The sequence below is a fragment of the Paralichthys olivaceus genome, chromosome 5, assembly GCF_024713975.1.
Source record: "Paralichthys olivaceus isolate ysfri-2021 chromosome 5, ASM2471397v2, whole genome shotgun sequence".
Classification (NCBI taxonomy): domain Eukaryota; kingdom Metazoa; phylum Chordata; class Actinopteri; order Pleuronectiformes; family Paralichthyidae; genus Paralichthys; species Paralichthys olivaceus.
In genome coordinates this window covers 11,577,350-11,595,116 of record NC_091097.1, presented here as the reverse complement: position 1 = coordinate 11,595,116, position 17,767 = coordinate 11,577,350, and the positions used below count along the sequence as shown (strand labels likewise).

The 17,767-nt window shown below is 41.4% G+C and overlaps 1 protein-coding gene across 3 annotated transcripts; it reads left to right on the top strand.

Annotated features, from left to right (window-relative positions):
• The first annotated feature begins 40 nt into the window (after positions 1-40).
• prkacaa (protein kinase, cAMP-dependent, catalytic, alpha, genome duplicate a) lies at positions 41-17,265 on the top strand. 3 transcript variants are annotated; one of them, XM_020094549.2, is made up of 10 exons: positions 41-845; positions 8,785-8,846; positions 9,384-9,512; positions 10,220-10,318; positions 10,422-10,504; positions 10,591-10,717; positions 10,816-10,911; positions 11,099-11,221; positions 12,822-12,986; positions 14,188-17,265. In XM_020094549.2, exons 1-10 carry the CDS (start codon positions 800-802, stop codon positions 14,311-14,313), a joined length of 1,056 nt encoding a protein of 351 aa, XP_019950108.1. In that variant the 5' UTR covers positions 41-799; the 3' UTR covers positions 14,314-17,265. The 3 variants fall into 3 exon arrangements, with proteins under 3 accessions (XP_019950108.1, XP_069380854.1, XP_019950107.1); XM_069524753.1 differs by lacking the exon at positions 41-845 and adding an exon at positions 2,679-2,894; XM_020094548.2 differs by lacking the exon at positions 41-845 and adding an exon at positions 5,594-5,952.
• Positions 17,266-17,767: the final 502 nt, after the last annotated feature.

Here is a 17,767-nt window from a genome sequence, read left to right as displayed (position 1 = left end):
TCTGTCACGTAAGCGTCTGTGAGTGCAGCCAATCGGATCCAGTCAGAGGCGGGACCAGCCAGATGGATGACTGGAGTTTCCCTTGCGGTCTGAAGATTAATGGAAGGGGGGTCTGTTGATTTTAGTAATCGACTATCAGATGATCGGTCCCATTGCACTTGACGGCTGCTTCAGGAATGAATGGAGGGAGATCCATTTGAAATAAGCAACAGCGGAGAAAACGAATAACCCGGACGGCACTTTTGTTTCCCGGGTGTCAGCTGAAAAGGCCTGACTACAAGAGATAGCACCTGGGTAGGTCAGGCCAGGATACGACTGCGAGGGACGCTAAAAGCTAACGCCAGCTTGCTCGTTGCACAGACGGAAAAAAAACGGTTCGACGATCTCTAATGGTCCTGACTGGATTTTGGATAAACGAAGCCTTATCTGGAAGCAAAGGACAGTCGAGTGCCGTCTTGACCTGCCGGTGCTCGCTTGGAAATTGACAAGCTAAACGCTACCAAGCTAACATCCACTGGTTATCTCTGCTAGCAGCCGTGCTAGCCTAGCTCACTCAAAGCGTTAGTTTTAGCTGCGAGCTTGGATATAATCGCTTGGCTGGAGGTTGTGAGTCGTCGTGGGGAAAGTATTTGGGGAGAAATACATTTGCACCCATTGGTCAATAATGGTAGCTGTTAGCTAGTAGCTAGCTGTCAGCTTCATTGAGACTGTCGACTGCGCTAAGAGGTGTAGCATCACTCCACGACTTGTACAGGAGAAGTCAGTCCGGACCCAGGGACTCCACCATCAGCCTGCCATCATGGGCAACACGCCCACCGCAAAGAAGGGCAATGAGATGGAGAGTGGTGAGTACCCCGAACCCGTGGCTGCAGCCGCTGCCCACATCTGTCGTCGGCTTGTCTCTCTGTATTCATTTCCTGTTCACCATATTGCCCGAGACGCGTAAAGTACAACTTAGCACCCATGCAATGCACCGAGGCCCAGAGATCAGCCTTCATAACAACACAACATTGCACTATTTTTTATTTGTTGCTAAACTTTGCTGATACCTGTGGTCTTTCACGTCCACACTCAAACTTCCAGGCCAGGCTGCTTTGCACAATGACACCATGTTCATCCCAGCAGAACAGCAGTGGATGTTATTCATTCTCCCCGCTGATTCTGTGGGAAAGCTCGTGATTAAAAGCCCCAGGTTATATTCAGAGGTACGAAGCGAGGATGACAAAAACTCGCCTTATACAACAGTCATAGGTTTCCTTGTGGTTCTTGTGTTTCAGATGTTTTTTTTTTCCCTCCCTTCTAATCAAAAGGTTATGAAAGGCTGGAATAACATTGCAAACCTAAAGCCTGGTGTGTGTGTGTGTGGGGGGGGGGGTTCTGGTGCACTTTTTTTAGTAACCCAACCACTTAACAACAAAGCACCCCCCCTCAATGCAATGCAGACATTTGATTCTACAGATGCACTTTATATTTCAGGATCAGGATGTAAGTGATGATTTGAATCTTAATCTAATGTGGACACACTCACAGACCGTGTTTGACAGTTGGTGAGTCGAGGGGAGTCGGCTGTTATCAGTGAAGGGGAAAAAAACCACCAGGACCGGGTCATATGATGCATGAGGGCGATCCTCTTCAGGCAGAAACTTGGAGTTGAGGAGTCTCTTGAACATCATGTGATGAGCAGCATTTAGAACAAGGGCACTTGTATGTGTCACCATGTACATGTGTGCAAATGTTGATGTGCGTGACACAGAGCGAGGGATGCTCAGCTGTCACTAATCATTTTGTGTACGCTTGCTCACCGCAACTTTTAGTTTTGTTAATTAGCTTCTCAACCGTCATATTGTTTTTTTTTATAAGCTCATTAAAACAAGAAAACCTCAGTGTTAACTACAAAATGAGGGGAAATGTCTCAATAATATGCCTGTTACACCTTCTTCCAGTCCTTTTCATGCGTTTATCCATGACACCATAAGTCACGCTCAAGTGTGCAAAGTCTGAACAGCTATCTGCAAAATGAGTGTCAGCTCCTTGCTGCAGGTAGAGAGTAGGTGTGAAGAATGGCCTTCAGTCCCACTGTAACGCTAACCCATCTGGGAACCTCTAACAAAGCCCATGACTTTCAAATTTCCTCAAAGATTTTTTAATAAGGTTTAGTGGTTGCAGAAATGTTAGAATTGGAAGGTTCAAACCAAAGACATAGGAGGTAATGCTGGTGGGAGGTTCGCTTCACATCCTTATCAGCCCGATCACTCTGGACCCACCCCGATCCCCTGAGACAGGTGCGGACCAGGGGTCCAGAGCCTTACTCAGGACTGTAATTTTCCACAGAGCCGCTAGAGATCAAGGACAATGTGGCAGCTCAGTTTAGTTTCTATGGAAAATGGAAAGGAAGTGTTGAGAGCTGGTTCAGGTGCACAGGCTCTGTTTCCTCTGAACTTTCCAGTCAGGAGAAGATGAGCGGAGAGCTGCTGCTCTAGTATAAAAAGCGGATTTCTGGCCCACAGGAAGAAGCAGGGCGGACAGACACTGTGAACTGCAGCAGGAAGTGAAGGAGCAAGGAAGGTCCAGCCCAGGCTGTGCACTGTTGTTCATCGCCTGTACTGCTTCATGGGCTAAACGCAGCCAGCCAGGATAGCTTTAACTTTTGACTAAGAAGAAACTGTTGTTAATATACTCTCTGGAATTCCGGCTTTGTTAGATCTACTGGACGTACTGCACCGTTGAGGCTCTACACAGACTGTCGGCTGGCTTCCTCCAGCCTTTTATGATGTCTGTTATTCACAGGCTGGCAGGAAGGCTGTTTCATCGAGCCAGGCCTTGTTTAGGGGACACAGGCAGTGGAGAAGGCAGATATGACCAACCACAAGAGGAGCTAGAGGCTTGCTGCTGGCGTGAGTTTTCATTCTGAAGCTGGACAGGAGCATGAGTTAGGGGTGGAGCTGTGGCTAATGCTATGTCCTACTAACTTAACCAGTCAAGCTGTGTTCAAGTTACATACGTTTAGGAGATAATCAAGTGAATCCGTTTTTTTCTAGTACTTTTCATCTCATGTCCTGATGAGTGTCTGTTGGCTTTGGTGGAGAGATCCTTTATACTGGCACACATTGGTATTTATAGCCAGAAGCCAAGATGTATGTGTATGTGGGCTTATGTCCACGTATCCAAATACACTTGGTGTATACGCACAGCGTCATTTGTTTGGCTCTGCTTTGTTACCTATTGTTTTCTAGTTACTGTAAGAACAAAAGCATTTCTCAGTCACTGTTGATGTGACACACAGATTTAATTTAATTTCTGTTACGACATCCATGCTCTTTTAAATCCGTCTGATTGTATTAGTGCTTGATAGCCAGGAAATATTTTTCTTTACTTTCACACACTTATCAAACACCCGAGCAGGAACCATCAACACATCCAGCCGTGACACAGAGGATGGTTGTATTGAATGTTGTGCATTTTGGATTTGGCCATATAACGAGGTGGCACCCTGTCAAAGTGCACCTCCCTCTGTCTATAAATATCTGTGTGGTTCACGTCCTGCCCCTGCTCTGCACACAGCTGGTTTGTGTAACAGGCGCAGGTTTGTGTTTGGATCGCTCATCACTTCCTGTCTCCAGTAAAAAGGGGCTTTGTTATAAGCCTGCACTGATTACCAGTGGACCTTACGGTTGAAATGCCAATCAGCCAGCTCAGATAAGCTTACCGTACCGTTGGCAAGCCAACATGCTGCCATGAAACAATCCTGAGATGCAAAATCCAGCAGCAGGCCAAGCAAAACCGAGGATGGAGTTCAGTAATCTCAAAAGGAACATTAGTTTTCTTCTGGTTCGCACGTCAACGGGTGTGGTGGTCGTGTGAATCCTTGTATGTGTTGTCCTTAATCTTTTAAAGCTGAGGTTACATTGGTGGTGCTGCTGAAAATACTTCTTCTGTAGAAACGAGGGCTCCCAGAGGAACAGAAGATACACAGGGAAACATGTTTTTGTTTTCAACTGGGTCACTTTTAGCCTCCCACCCTCGAAAGCTATATAGGCATGAAGATGAAATCTAGCAAGATTTTTAAAGGACCATTACCTCAGCCAAGGAGGTTATGTATTTGTATGTCTGTTTGTTATTTAGGAGGATTATGCAAAAAATCCTGGATGAATTACCATGAAACTTGATGGAAGGATGTGGTATCCATTTAAAGTTCCAGTAGTCATTTTTTTCATTCACATTCTTCATCATAACGGACATTTTCTAAAGATTTTCATTTCTTACAGAATAATTCATGGATCCTAATGAAAGAAAATCCGGCATGTTTAGAGGACGGATATTCATGAGTGTGTGCAGATCCAAATAAAAATCCAGATTGAGTGAATTAAAATGTGGTTTCATAAGAGGACAGTTGGGCCTTCCATGAAATTTTGCGGAGGGGTGGGGCTTGATCCAAGGAAAAACCCATTAAATTTTTTAGATGATAAATATTTTTTCACATTCTTTTACATTTGCAAGATTTTTTTTTGGTTGACATTTTCACTGTTTTTCCATGGACTCATTTGTGGATCTTGATGGGAAAAAAATCAGAAACATTAAGGCAACTTTTGAAGCTCTATATTTCATATACGACCATAGAAAATCACAAAGTGAGTCTCTCCAAGTTTGATTTAAGGGCGGTAGTGATACTTTGCAGTTTTAATAAATCACCTCCCAATGAAACCGACAGATCTGGGTACTTAAACTGTCTTCCGCATGCAGTTGAATATATTGTGAATGGAACAGCAGAGTGTAAGATGACCAATCAGATCAAGTCTGTCAGTTTTTCTGCTCCTTTATTGGTCAGTAATTTATCTACCCAGGGTGATTTATTTCTCACCTTTACACACATGCAAACACCTTCCTAGATTACACACAGCGCTGTTTTTTTTTCTGACGGTTTTCTTATGCACTACACAGGGCTGTTCACTCTCAAAACAGGGCCTGTTGTAAAGTGGGACCCGATTTGGTGCGCTTCACAGTTAAATGTCGGTCAGCTCGCCCTAATATAACCCTTCTGTTCCTGCGTCAGAGTGGGGCTATTGAGGCCCTGCAGGGGAGCGATGGAGGATTGATTTTTTGAGGATCAATTCAACACTGGCATTACAGATTCTCTGGTGTATTTCTGCAGGGAGGAAAAAGTTTCCCAGTGGTCTGTGCGCTCCTGCTTTACTTTTTTTAAATTTATTTTTTTTAAACACCCAGATCAGCTCTGAAAGTGTTTCGTTGCAGATGTGGTATCTGATTGGTTCTGCTAATAAGGGGGAAGTTTTAGTTGCATCTAGATGTGTCTTGTTCATCTCCAGGGTCTCTTACTTAGGCCTAGTTTTCCATAGAACTCTCTCTCTGGCTTGGATAAATATACCAGCTGCAGTTTTATGCTCCTCCCCCGATGATCATGCCCCTGTTAAGATCAATATATAGCTTCTGTGTGTGCATGTGTGTGTGGTTGCGTGTGTGGTTGACATGAGAGGGAACGGCACGGAGTACTTTGTGTGTAAATATTGATACAAACCAAGCAAGGGTCCAAATTGATCTGTGTGAGTGTAACGGGTGCAGCGCTGCTCTCCATGCTATGTTTGACAGCGCACGGGAGGTGTATGCAACTTTCTGAACTAGGTCCCAGGCAAAAGTGACAGTCACAGGATTCGCTGAGGATTTTCCGCCTCCTGGCAAGGACTCTTGACTTGGTTTCTGTGGATGCTCCGCGGGGCCGCAGATCTGACCCGAGTGCTCACCAAGGGGGAGGATAGGTCATGAGTCAGTGGCTGTGAGGAAGGCAGAAGAACAGGGGACACTTTGCAGGGCTAATGTGTGACAGGAAGAGCTCCAGAAGGCATGCAGGGAAGAGGGAGTCATCCTCACGCTCAAGTGAATCCGGGTCTCGCTCGGCAGACGCAGCAGCACCAGAGGTACCCATAGTCATCCCAGATGGTAAGGAGTTTGCAGTGACAGGAGAGTCATTGTGTTGAACTGACACTGCCAAGGCTCATAAAGAGAGTCTGGATGAAGATGGAGATATTTCCTTACAGCAGCAGCCAAATTTTGCTTCTGAACAGCTTCAAGTTATGACAGGAATAGCTCCATTTTACTCTTGTAAGTGGGAGTTGAGCAACTTTGTCTGGAAATGTTTTCTCCCCAGTGACCGGTCTGCTTCCACTGTGGGAGCAGCAGTGCTCTGGACATGTTTATGTGAACTTTGGTCTCTGCTGCTCTCGCTGGCTTTCTCTCATCCTATTGTTGGAGCTGCTGGTCTTTAGAGAATTAGCAGGAAATCACATTTGCTAGATGAGGATTAAGCTTCAATTAGTTTTCACTGTTTGCGGGACACACAAATGCTTGGGAGGTTTATGTGTAGAAAGTTACCACTACTTTTTGATATGAATTTATCAATGCAAAACATCCTTTAGTTTAAATATTCATAACATAACACAGTTGATGAATAGATTACAGTGCAATTTCACTATTGACAGCTAACTGGCTTTATTTGAACTGTGCCTTAGGCTGCTGCTTTCCATTGATTACTCTGACATTCCATATTATCCTGAGATCATGTTTCCACTGTTTTTTCAACTGGTCATAAATTTGTATAAATAAGATTTTTGTAGTATTGCCATTATCCACATTCATACTTTGCAAAAATATTTAACAAATAATCTGAATCAAAGCTGTTACAAGATATTTTTCCGCTTCTCTGGCTCGACATTCAGTGTAGTAATCATGAACCATAATAAATAAAGACGTTTTTTGACAAAACATTGCAAAAGTACAACCTTAATCCCCTTGTGTCCTGGACTAACAGTAGAAATAACCCAGCTGCTGGGGTAGCGAGTGTCCCTAAAACTACTCCACATATAGTGAGGAGGAATGAGGAAGGACTGGTTATCTACATGTTCCCACAGAGCATTGTAATTAGCCTCATAAAGATAAGGGCAAGAAAAATGTACTTCTCCATATGACACTGTGTGCCAGGCTGTCAAAACGTGTTCAAAGGCTCATGGCTGTCGGCCTATAATAACAGTAATGTGCTGTACATGTGTGTATTTTTGCATTGCCATGGTTGGTTTCTTCTTGTAGCCTCATGTTAAGCTGCACTGTGCGAGGATACCTCGACAAAATGTTTTTAAATGTTATTTGAGTTGGGATCGTTCACGTTAGCTGGGATGTCTACTTGATATTTTTACTCTGCACGCGCCTGTAATCCAGGAAAACATGGGGCTCTGGTTGTGGTTGAGCTGCTATCAAACTCTAAACACTCATTCCAGATTCATTATTTGTCTTCTTGACTCCAGAATAGGGCAAACAACCAACTTTTGTAGATGGGTTTCTCTCGGCCTAATGAGAATGGACAGTGTCAAGCCTCATAATATGTTTTAAAAACCACACTCAAACTTTTCTTTTAAGAATTGAGTTCAACATTAAGGTCACTCTGTGTCGAAGTCCAACTTTTCCCATGCATTATGCACATGCATGGTATTTGTGGTGTGGGGCAGTGGCTCCCTCCAGTATGTGCACTCCTGATGAACCCTTTACAAAACTAATGTAACTGAATGTGCACTGATTGAAACTTATGTCCACAACCTGCCACAGATTCAATTGAACAAGGCTTTAATATGCTAACTTCATGATCAAGTCATTCTTATGTAGCTTTGGTTTATTAGATGTATGTTTGAGGTTGGTGCCTTGCTTGAAAATGAGTTTCCTTAGTTGTAGTCCTTAGTGTCCAAAATATTTTCATTACATTTGAACCTGTCACAACAATAACTCTCATTGAGATCATTAGATGATGTTCAGTATTCAGTTCTCCCTCAACATAGCATTTAGTGGGATGGTGTGATGGCATTTTTTTCTCTGTCTCAACAGCCCATAAAACCTTTGCACTGTGTTTCAAGGTCTCCCACATGCTTTCTGGTAAACACTAGCCGAGATGTCACGCAAGTGGCTTTTTTGTTCTTTCCCATTATGCTGTTGAACACAAAATGTCTTCCATTGCAGCTGTGGAAGCCTGTAGCATCTTTGAGGATATCCCGCACAATGCAGATTTACAGCTGTCATACTTTATCCATGTTTTTGGTTTTGGAGATTAGTTGTAAATTAAGGCTGCCCGGCTGTTTATGTTTATCTATCGCAAGTCATATTGTCATCGCGATATTTAGCAACTTTATCGCATGTTCTCCTAATATTTAGCCCAATTTGTGAATGAAGTGGAGTCACTCAGCTTTAAATCTCTCAGTTGCAGGCTTATTTAACCTCACACCTTTACTGATAGCTTTTCATTTTTATTATGTGGCTTCTAAACAGTTTTTGCAGCTGTGATCATTTGAGTGGGTCATAGTTAAGTGGGGAATTGACTTGTTGTAATTTGTTCTCTGGCTGAGATGGCATATTTTTACCCTGAGTGGTATTAGTGTTAAGATCTACTTCAGTTGAATTCTCTAATTCATTGTGGATTTACAGTGTCTCAATCAATTTCGTTGTTGCAGTAGAAGCAGATGTTTAGATCCAAGCAGAAGATTGCAGACTGTCATCATATCATAAACCCATTATTTATGTTAATGTACACATAACATGTATCATGCTCTATTAGGGGAATACGTCAGAAATTCCTCCACATGATTTTAAAACAGTGCTTTTGTGGTGTTCTCTGGGTCTGGGTGATTAGATGAGGTTGACCTGTTACATAAAATCCTTATTAGTTTGGACTTGTTTCTGAATTTAAACAGACAAACTCTTTCTAATGAATATGCCCTTTGTTACTAATTGCAGTGAAGGAGTTTCTTGCCAAAGCCAAAGAAGATTTCTTGAAGAAATGGGAGAATCCAGCACAGGTGAGCTTTAATGAGAATTTCTACTCTTTTTCTGTCTAATCACTCTTTTCATTTTATTTTATATTGCACATTGTGACATAAATCCATTATTTTATTGTACTTTCGGCTAAAAGTGTTTTTATTTATGTGTGGAGAGGCACATTAGTGTGATGATGCATTTCATAATGAATGAACCAGACTTTGTTTTCATCTGCGTGTTCTTGCTCTCAGGCAGAATCATGGGAATAGCTCTGCACATGATCAAATTAATTCCAATTTTTTTTACAGGGCCATTGCCCCCTCTGCTGGGCTAATGTGGACATACGTAAACATTTTCTACAATGAGTGCACTCAAGGAACAAAATGTCAACATGTTAAATTCAGCAGGTTTAATTCACAATAAACCAACAGGAATTATTTTGTGAATACTTTAAATCGGCACTTCAGTTGTCTGATTCTGTTTTAGCGGCAGAATCATTTTGTATGATAGTTAAACTACAGTAGGACTCTTCATGGTTTGTTGCAGCCATCTCACTGACTTCCTCCTCTACCCCTCAGCAAACTGCGGCATTGGACCACTTTGAGCGTTTGAAGACCTTAGGCACTGGTTCATTCGGTCGAGTCATGCTGGTTAAACACAAAGAGTCGGGCCAGCATTTTGCCATGAAAATACTTGATAAACAGAAGGTACAGTACTTACAGAATTATGCAGGCACTCCATTTTGTATATGATAATAATGTGTTATTTCTACAGTGATAATAAAGTATTATTATTGTCTCACTGGCCGTTAGCTCCATGAAGAAAGAAGTGACTGTGACCATCTTCTTATAGCATCTGCTTCTGTGCCCTATATTCAGTTTGTTTTTACTTAAAGAGGCCACAGAGTCACTGATTATGTCAGTATTATACCAAGTACAGATTAAACTACACAACTTTCAAAGTCGTCGGATCTCTGTGCAGTTCATACTACATGACTGACTGGTGACGGGGTCACATGCTCACTGAGAGAAATCCTCGAGCAGTATGTCTGCTCTCCAAACTTTATGCCGCCTTCCTGCGCTCTGATTGGCTGTAGTAGTCGCAGATTTGTAGCCGGCTTGAAATCTAGTCAGAGAAAGTGTGTCTGTGACCCTTTTGAATTCCATCTGTTAAGAGTGCACACATAATGATTGGTGACGGGCTTTTTGTCTGAAAGTTCCAAAATTTGGCAGCAAGGGGAATATCCAGTTTAAAATCATGTAGGGATCAAGGAGCTCATGTAAAATACAGGGATGGAAGAAACGCATTAAAAACAGTTTGGATTAAATTATTCATCCTGTTATTCTTCTCCATTTTTTAATATGTCTGATGAACCTGTTTGTCCTAAATAAGCCTCCTGTCTGTTTCCTCCCAGGTAGTGAAGCTGAAGCAGATAGAGCACACACTCAACGAGAAACGTATCCTGCAAGCTGTCAGCTTTCCCTTTCTGGTGCGACTGGAGCACTCTTTTAAGGTATGCATTAAATAGGTTCATCTGTTTTATCCTCTATGCATGTGCACCCCATGTTTTTGTGTGTCTTTCATGTCAAAGTGAGACTCTGCTCATCTCTCTGCAGGACAACAGTAATCTGTATATGATAATGGAGTATGTCCCCGGGGGTGAAATGTTCTCACACTTGAGGAGAATTGGTAGATTCAGGTGAATTGACTTTCAGATTACTCTACCTAAATATTTCAAAGTGCTGCTGGTTGACTATTAATGTTGTGGCTGAATTTGTTTTGCAGTGAACCCCACGCCCGCTTCTACGCAGCCCAGATTGTACTGACCTTCGAATACCTTCACTCACTGGATCTCATTTACCGAGATCTGAAGCCGGAGAACCTGCTCATCGACCACCAAGGTTACATACAGGCAAGGATTGCATGTTTCCGTTCTTGGTCATCAACAATTATTGTGTGATTGTTTCTCTATGTGGTTTAGTTCTCAGAGCTGTGCCCTCTCTCCCTCAGGTTACAGATTTTGGATTTGCGAAAAGGGTGAAGGGCCGAACCTGGACGCTTTGCGGGACCCCAGAGTACCTGGCACCAGAGATCATCCTCAGTAAGGTCAGTGTCCTGCCCAGCGTAAACAGCACTGCTTTTTATACGAAGGACAGTGTTGTTAAACTCTCATCATTGAATTTAATTAAAAAGCAGCAAAACTGTGGTACAATATGCTGCTTACTGTCTGTTATCATAGAGTTTTTGTTTGAGGACATACTTGACTGTCCTGTATTTTCCTTGTGTTTTCCAGGGTTACAATAAAGCAGTGGATTGGTGGGCTCTGGGAGTGCTGATATATGAGATGGCTGCTGGTTACCCCCCCTTCTTCGCCGACCAGCCTATTCAAATTTACGAGAAGATTGTATCAGGGAAGGTGAGTTAACCTCAATAGTCCTTTAGTTTTCATTTCATCAGTAGTTTGACTGTGCCATCACAGTACAGTACACATTTATACACTGCTACACAACAGAGACACTTTATAAAACTTAAACATTTGTTTTAAAGTCCATAATTAATGCTGATCGTACAAAAACGTGTGTGTGCGCGTGTGTCTGTGTGTGTTTCAGTTAAGTTTTCTTCCTATATTGAATAGATGCTTCCTAAATAACAACAGAAATTTGACATGTGGTTAATAGTTCATATGTGAAGGGGACAGAGATAAGCACACACACACTCCTGCAGACTGAAGAGAAGTTCTTCCGGCAGATTATGATGCAACGCGTTGTTGCAGAAGAGGCGACGCCCCATTTATCCAGGAACATAAATATGAATTCAGCAGTTTTTTTTATAAATATCAGTTTGATCAGTGTGAGTGATTAGAAAACATAGGGGGAGCAGAGTCACTTGTTGACCTATGGAGTAATGCACCTCAGTGCAGTGGCGCTGCCAAGGGGGGGATGAATTAACAGTAACAGTCTATAATACTTTTAAAAGCATTTTCTAAATAAAAATGGAGTTCATATTTGTCTGATTTTCACGAACTGATGATAAAGCAGCCGTGTGCAGTTATATAACAAATTGTGGATGTGATACATTGAAATGCATCAAGCTGCATTCTGATCTTAATCAAATAATGAAGCTGGTGAAGATGCTGTAATAGTAAAATCAGTTTCTTTGTTTCAATTCACTTTCCCCACAATGCACACCTCCAATGTTGACCCTGCGATACGCTGGCGACCTGTCCAGAGTGTAGCCTTCCTCTCACCCAATGTCAGCTGGGATTGACTCCAACTCTCCTTTGTATCCCTCCAGTTATAGACGAGTGAAGTGTCTGAAACATTAACTGATCTTAACTCAGTGGCTCCTCTGACCTTGGCTTTCAAATGCAATCTTTTCAGTAAAAACGTATGTGAAGTTTTTTTGTCATTATGTTTTATTTTAAATCAAAATGAACTGAATCAGACACCTTTATTTACATTATTATTAGAAACATATAAATAGCATAAGCATGTGTTAGCAATTTTAGCATGTGTTGTAGCAATCTCACAACCGCTTAACACCAATATAAAGCCACAGATGTGCAGTTCACTGTGCACGTACATTAGTGTCATACCAAGTTTAATTTTCCTCAGCTTCTTATACATGTGTGTAAATTGTCTAAATCAGGGTTATAGTGTCCCTAGCATCTGTTGATGTTCAGCAGAGTGTTGGAGGTAAAGAAGTGCCCTCAGTGTATTTGACCTTGCCTGATGTGACATGGGTCACATCAGGCTGGTCTGTTTTTTGCACCCCCTGAACATCTATCATCATGTCGACCAAAATGGTTTATGGATGAGGAAGGACAAAGAAAAACAGAATGGTACAAACAAACACATGTCAAAACCCAGCAAATCACATTTATCTTCAACATCAGTTGGGAAAATGTCATCAATACAGTTGCTCTTATCTATAAGCATCACTCACAGTCTGACACTAACCAGCAGCTGTACGCCTAAACCACATCACTCACACAGTGTTTTTTTTTTCCTTTCCAGGTTCGCTTTCCCTCTCACTTCAGCTCAGACCTGAAGGACCTGCTGAGAAATCTGCTTCAGGTGGACCTGACCAAGCGCTTTGGCAACCTCAGGAATGGAGTCAACGATATCAAGGGCCACAAGTGGTTTGCCACCACTGATTGGATAGCCATCTACCAGAGGAAGGTGAGAGACCAGCCTTCAAACAGTGGTAATGTGTACAACTCTCCTTTTTAAATCGGAAGGGCAGACGGAAATGGTTTTGATGAGACTTTGGTCAGTGGAAGTGCCTTTAGTCTACATCTGTGGCTACGGGTGATTTCACACAATCTGTGCTTTCTCAGAGATGACGATACAAAATATGATAAAATATGTATTTCTCTCAATAGTCTTTTTTTGTTATTATATACAAATATTTCATTTGACAATACTTAATGAATACAAACAAAGCCCCCACATAAGCCTGAATGACAATTTCAATTGACAAAGCTCACATAACTAGACAATAAAATTATTTTTATGAAACCACATTTAAATTCACTAGATCCAGGTTTTAATTTAGATCTGCACCAAAATTCCCACTCAATCACCTAAATATGCCTGATTTTTGTCAGCAAGACCCACGAGTTACTCTCTGAGTTATCAATAAAAAAGTTACGAACCATTTCTCAACATTATAAAGGTATTCCCACCCTCTGATCCCGATTCGCCCCAAAATCTAATGGGTTCCTCCCTGACACATACCGAGGGCTGTGACGGTATGGATTTTTTCTCACTGCGGTAATAAAGCAATATATTAACGCGGCTTGGTGGTTTACCTCCAACAAAGTAGAGGTAAGCAGAGGTAAAAAAAAATCATATTCATATTGACCCCTTCTTTTATCGTGGACTCATCAGGAAAAGCTGAGGCACAATGCACCACAGAAACTCACCCCCCCCACACAGTATGTAAATAAAAGTTAAATACTGACAAAGACACAGACTATAAGCACAGAAAACACTAAGAATATGTTATTTAAAAAGACAAATAAAAAAAAAGATTTGTTTATCTTGATGTATTTCAACACTCCTGAGCTCCTAGCTTTACAAACTTGGCTTCAGGGAAAGCAAATGATAACATGTGCTCACAAAATTCGTCCTGCAGTGTGACCGCAGACTAATTGAAAGACTTCCAAGTATTTGAGCGTGATTTTCCGATCGTGTAACACTCACTTCCATTGTAATCATCTTAAGATGCTTTGTGCAACTACAAATCATTTTTTTAATTGTCACTGTATCTCCTTGGACTGTTTATAGTGTCATAGTTGATTATGGAGCATGCTGTGGCTTTGAGTCTCTCGATGAGTCGACACTGCATCGTTCATCGATTCTGTCCTGTGTGTTCCAGGTGGAAGCTCCCTTTATTCCCAAGTGCAAAGGCCCCGGCGATACGAGCAACTTTGACGACTACGAGGAAGAGGAAATCAGAGTCTCCTTCACAGAGAAGTGTGCAAAGGAGTTTTCTGAGTTCTAGATTCCAACCATGAGTAGCAGAGAGAGAAAGAGTGAGAGAAAGAGCGAGAGAGACAGGCATTTAGAAGGTAAAAGGGGGTCTGAAGACAGGAAGCGCTAGGGTGGACTGCTAACTTGCTTATTTGTTATGACGACAACAATGTAAAATCCCCCCCAGTGGAAATGTAGGCAAAGTGAAGAAAGATCCAGCAGAACCAGCAGTGTTGCCTTTTCTGATTGTTTCTCAACTGTTACCTATTTGTTTTATTTATCCCTCTTGTGTTTGTGGCAGTGGCTCGAGGAGAACAGACATAGGTTGTGGCTGTTCAGCTAGACTTGTATCTTTCTGATGGTGTAATGACACGTTTTAAGTCTTTGCAGGTTGAGGCATTGATTTTTCTGTTAAGGTACTGAATCTGCTATAGGCTTCCTTTTTTTTTTTTTTTTTCCTGAACGGGCCCTCTCTACAAGCTTCTCAAGGAGCGATTGTTGTATCTTGTCACCCTGCCCCACCCCCCTCCATCTCTCCATTCTGAATCTGTCCAAGCAATACCAAGTCCAACAGATGTGCCTATCATAATGCCAACTGGTTGGAAAACTGCGTCGAAAGCATTGGTGCAGAGCTTTGGCTATGGTGGCAAATGGCCTTTGTGCCCGTTGTGGTTCACAGCTTGAAAACTCTCTGCGCCTGCCTTTGTCTGCTCAGTGTGGCATGATTATTGGGTAGATGAGGATGATGCGCTCACTGCTCGCAGCTGAAGCAGTGGGGATCTCTGTGATCAGCGAGATAATGATTTATCACAGTAAACTTCATCAGGGTCTTACTGCTTTTGGGGACCTGTAAGAGATGGTAAACATGAGGTCTGCATTTAAATCTGTCTTTCTCTTAGCTGAATTTATTAGAGCATTTAAAAGAAAATCCTATTGGTGATCATTTTGTTCTTTTTTGTCAATCTCTGTGCTTGTGTGTTATTTAGTGCTCAAGGGTGGGTTAAAAAGCTGTGATTTAGCAGCAACTAACATTGTGGTCACACTCCTGACTATTGTTTATTTAATTCATAGTACATTTATACATCATATATATCTATATATATATGATAGAAAACATTAAATATCCATCTTTTTCCACATTGTCTCATAGCTGTGAAACTGAATTAAGAATTTCATTAATAAACAAATATAAATTCTGCCAAACTTGCAAACTGAGAACACTGCAAAGTTTTCTGTATGTACCTGACGGTGGTGGATTTTAATACGCAAAAAAGTAGCAAAATGTTTCAACAAAGTGTGCATGTTATTTTTGTACAATATCACTTTTAAAGATGGCATAGCATTATGCTGTACTCGTGCTGAGGTACCAGAGACGGTGGATAACATGCGTAACTATTAAAGCAGACTCTCCGCTGCTCTGTTTTGAAGATGGAACAAGACCCAGATAAATGTCAGAAAGTTCTTCTGGCTTTTGTTCACTACTCAGTTTAAAGGACAGTTTGCTGATAAAGTCACTGAACTTGTGCGTCTCACCTTCTCTTGTATATACCTTACATATAACACATTCACATAGACTTGCAGTCCAACCAAAATTTGGGGACCGCTACGATTGGAGTGGGTTTTTTTCATTTCATTTTTTTTTCGTTTTCCAGCTTTCTATGTAACAAATTAAACGAAGGAAGCTTTCCTAACGCTGTCCCCCTTTTTTTGCCAAGTTTATTTCTGTGGATGCAAGACAATCACAGACCAAATCTTATTGCTGGTTTGTTGACTGAACACATTGTTTTGGTTTGATGAAGGATGTTTGCTTTCACCCACCCCACCCAACCCTCCTCCTCCTCCTCCACCCTTCATAGCCCCTAGGTGCTAGACTTTTGTCCATCTCACTGAAAAGCTTCTGTGAACTGTTTGATGTGCATCACTCTATTTGTCAAATCTTGTATCATGAAATTTCTGAGAATGTTCTTTCGACTCTAAATGATTCGGGTTAGGCTTGAGTAATTATTTTTGGGAGTCTCTTTAATGTATTTAAGATGAAACGCAGGATAACCTTTTTGAATGTCTTGAACTGTCTGATGGAGATGTGTCCAATGCTGTGTGGAAATGACGTGTATTCTTTATAATACATATTTCTCTGATGAGCTTGGTTTTTCTTGCATGTGGTAAAAGCAACCCAATGGCAAGACACCCCCCTCAACCCACCTTCGAAGCTGAGACGACGTTAGAGAAAGCTTAGTTTCCACAGCCGACAGCCTCATCACCATTTAAACCTTTCATTCATACGCATCACGTTCAGCAATGCAGTGGATCACCAACCAACTCGTCCAGTCTTTTGCAAATAGTGAAGCACATGCCACACACTTTTTCAAATGTCCTATTTATTGATTTTTGCTAATTCTTTAAAACTTTAAAGACACAATGTAAAGCTTTGAAGAGGGCACATGTAATATCTTTATGTTCTGACTAATGACTAGAAGGCAATGCCACCATCTTAATGCTGTTTTTGTTTTTCTTGTTTTTGTTTTTTTTCCCCACTCAAAACTTCTTGTGAGTTGTCTTTAATTATTTTTATCAGCTAAACACTATCAACTGATCTGTGCTCGGCCTGAGTTTCTCTCCTGTGTTTTCCTTTGGTCTTCATCAGGTTTTCACACACTCCTCATTCAAACATAACACTTTTTACATCTGAGATGTTTTGCGTTCATATTTTCTAATTGTATTTTCAAAAAAAAAGTGAGAAAAAGAAAAAGCAAAAACAGAACATTAATCTTTTCCTCATGACCTGGGTACAGTGATTGTGTAGTCTATTGTACCTTTTGGGAAACAATACTGTATATCCTTGCCTTTGACAGTCTTAACTATCTTACCCTCTGGAGAACTTGACAGATACCCTTAGAACACAATGAGTATGTTAAAAAAATATACATAAAGTAATATTTTGCAAAATGTATCATTCCAATAAAGTTTTACTTGTTAAGACTAATATGTCTGGGTTATATATAAACTCTCATTTCAACTTGCACAATATCACACACGGCTCAATTAGGTGAACCACATTTTGTAAATAGAAATGTTCTTCCATGACATGACAATCTGAAGGAAGATGTTTGCAGCTTCAGGCTTCTGTCATGGCTGGATCAGAGGAACACAGTTTTTGGTAGGTAATGACGGATGCTGTATTTTCACTGTCTTGTCAGTTATTGTGAATGTTTTAGGAGGCTGGCGGGTGCAATTGAATAATGCAGTGTTGTGTTCATCCTGTCACAGTATGGCATTGGTTACCAGCCAGCTCTCAGCACCTCTCTCCAAAACTATCCACACCCTCATTTTTTAGGATTGCATCTGGATGCATCAGTTATATGTGAAGGGTCCAGAGAGGCTTTTAGACGGTTTGAAAGTAATTTAGATAACGTAAAAGACCACTTCATTAATTAATCCGTCAAAAATTAAAAATGAGGGAATTCAATAGTTGACAATTGGATGAT

Coding starts and splice junctions, on each gene's coding strand:
- prkacaa (XM_069524753.1), top strand. CDS start 2,768: ATGATGTCTGTTATTCACAGGCTGGCAGGAAGGCTGTTTCATCGAGCC. Junction 2,895..8,784: donor GCTAGAGGCTTGCTGCTGGC/GTGAGTTTTCAT, acceptor TACTAATTGCAG/TGAAGGAGTTTCTTGCCAAA. Junction 8,847..9,383: donor AATGGGAGAATCCAGCACAG/GTGAGCTTTAAT, acceptor TCTACCCCTCAG/CAAACTGCGGCATTGGACCA.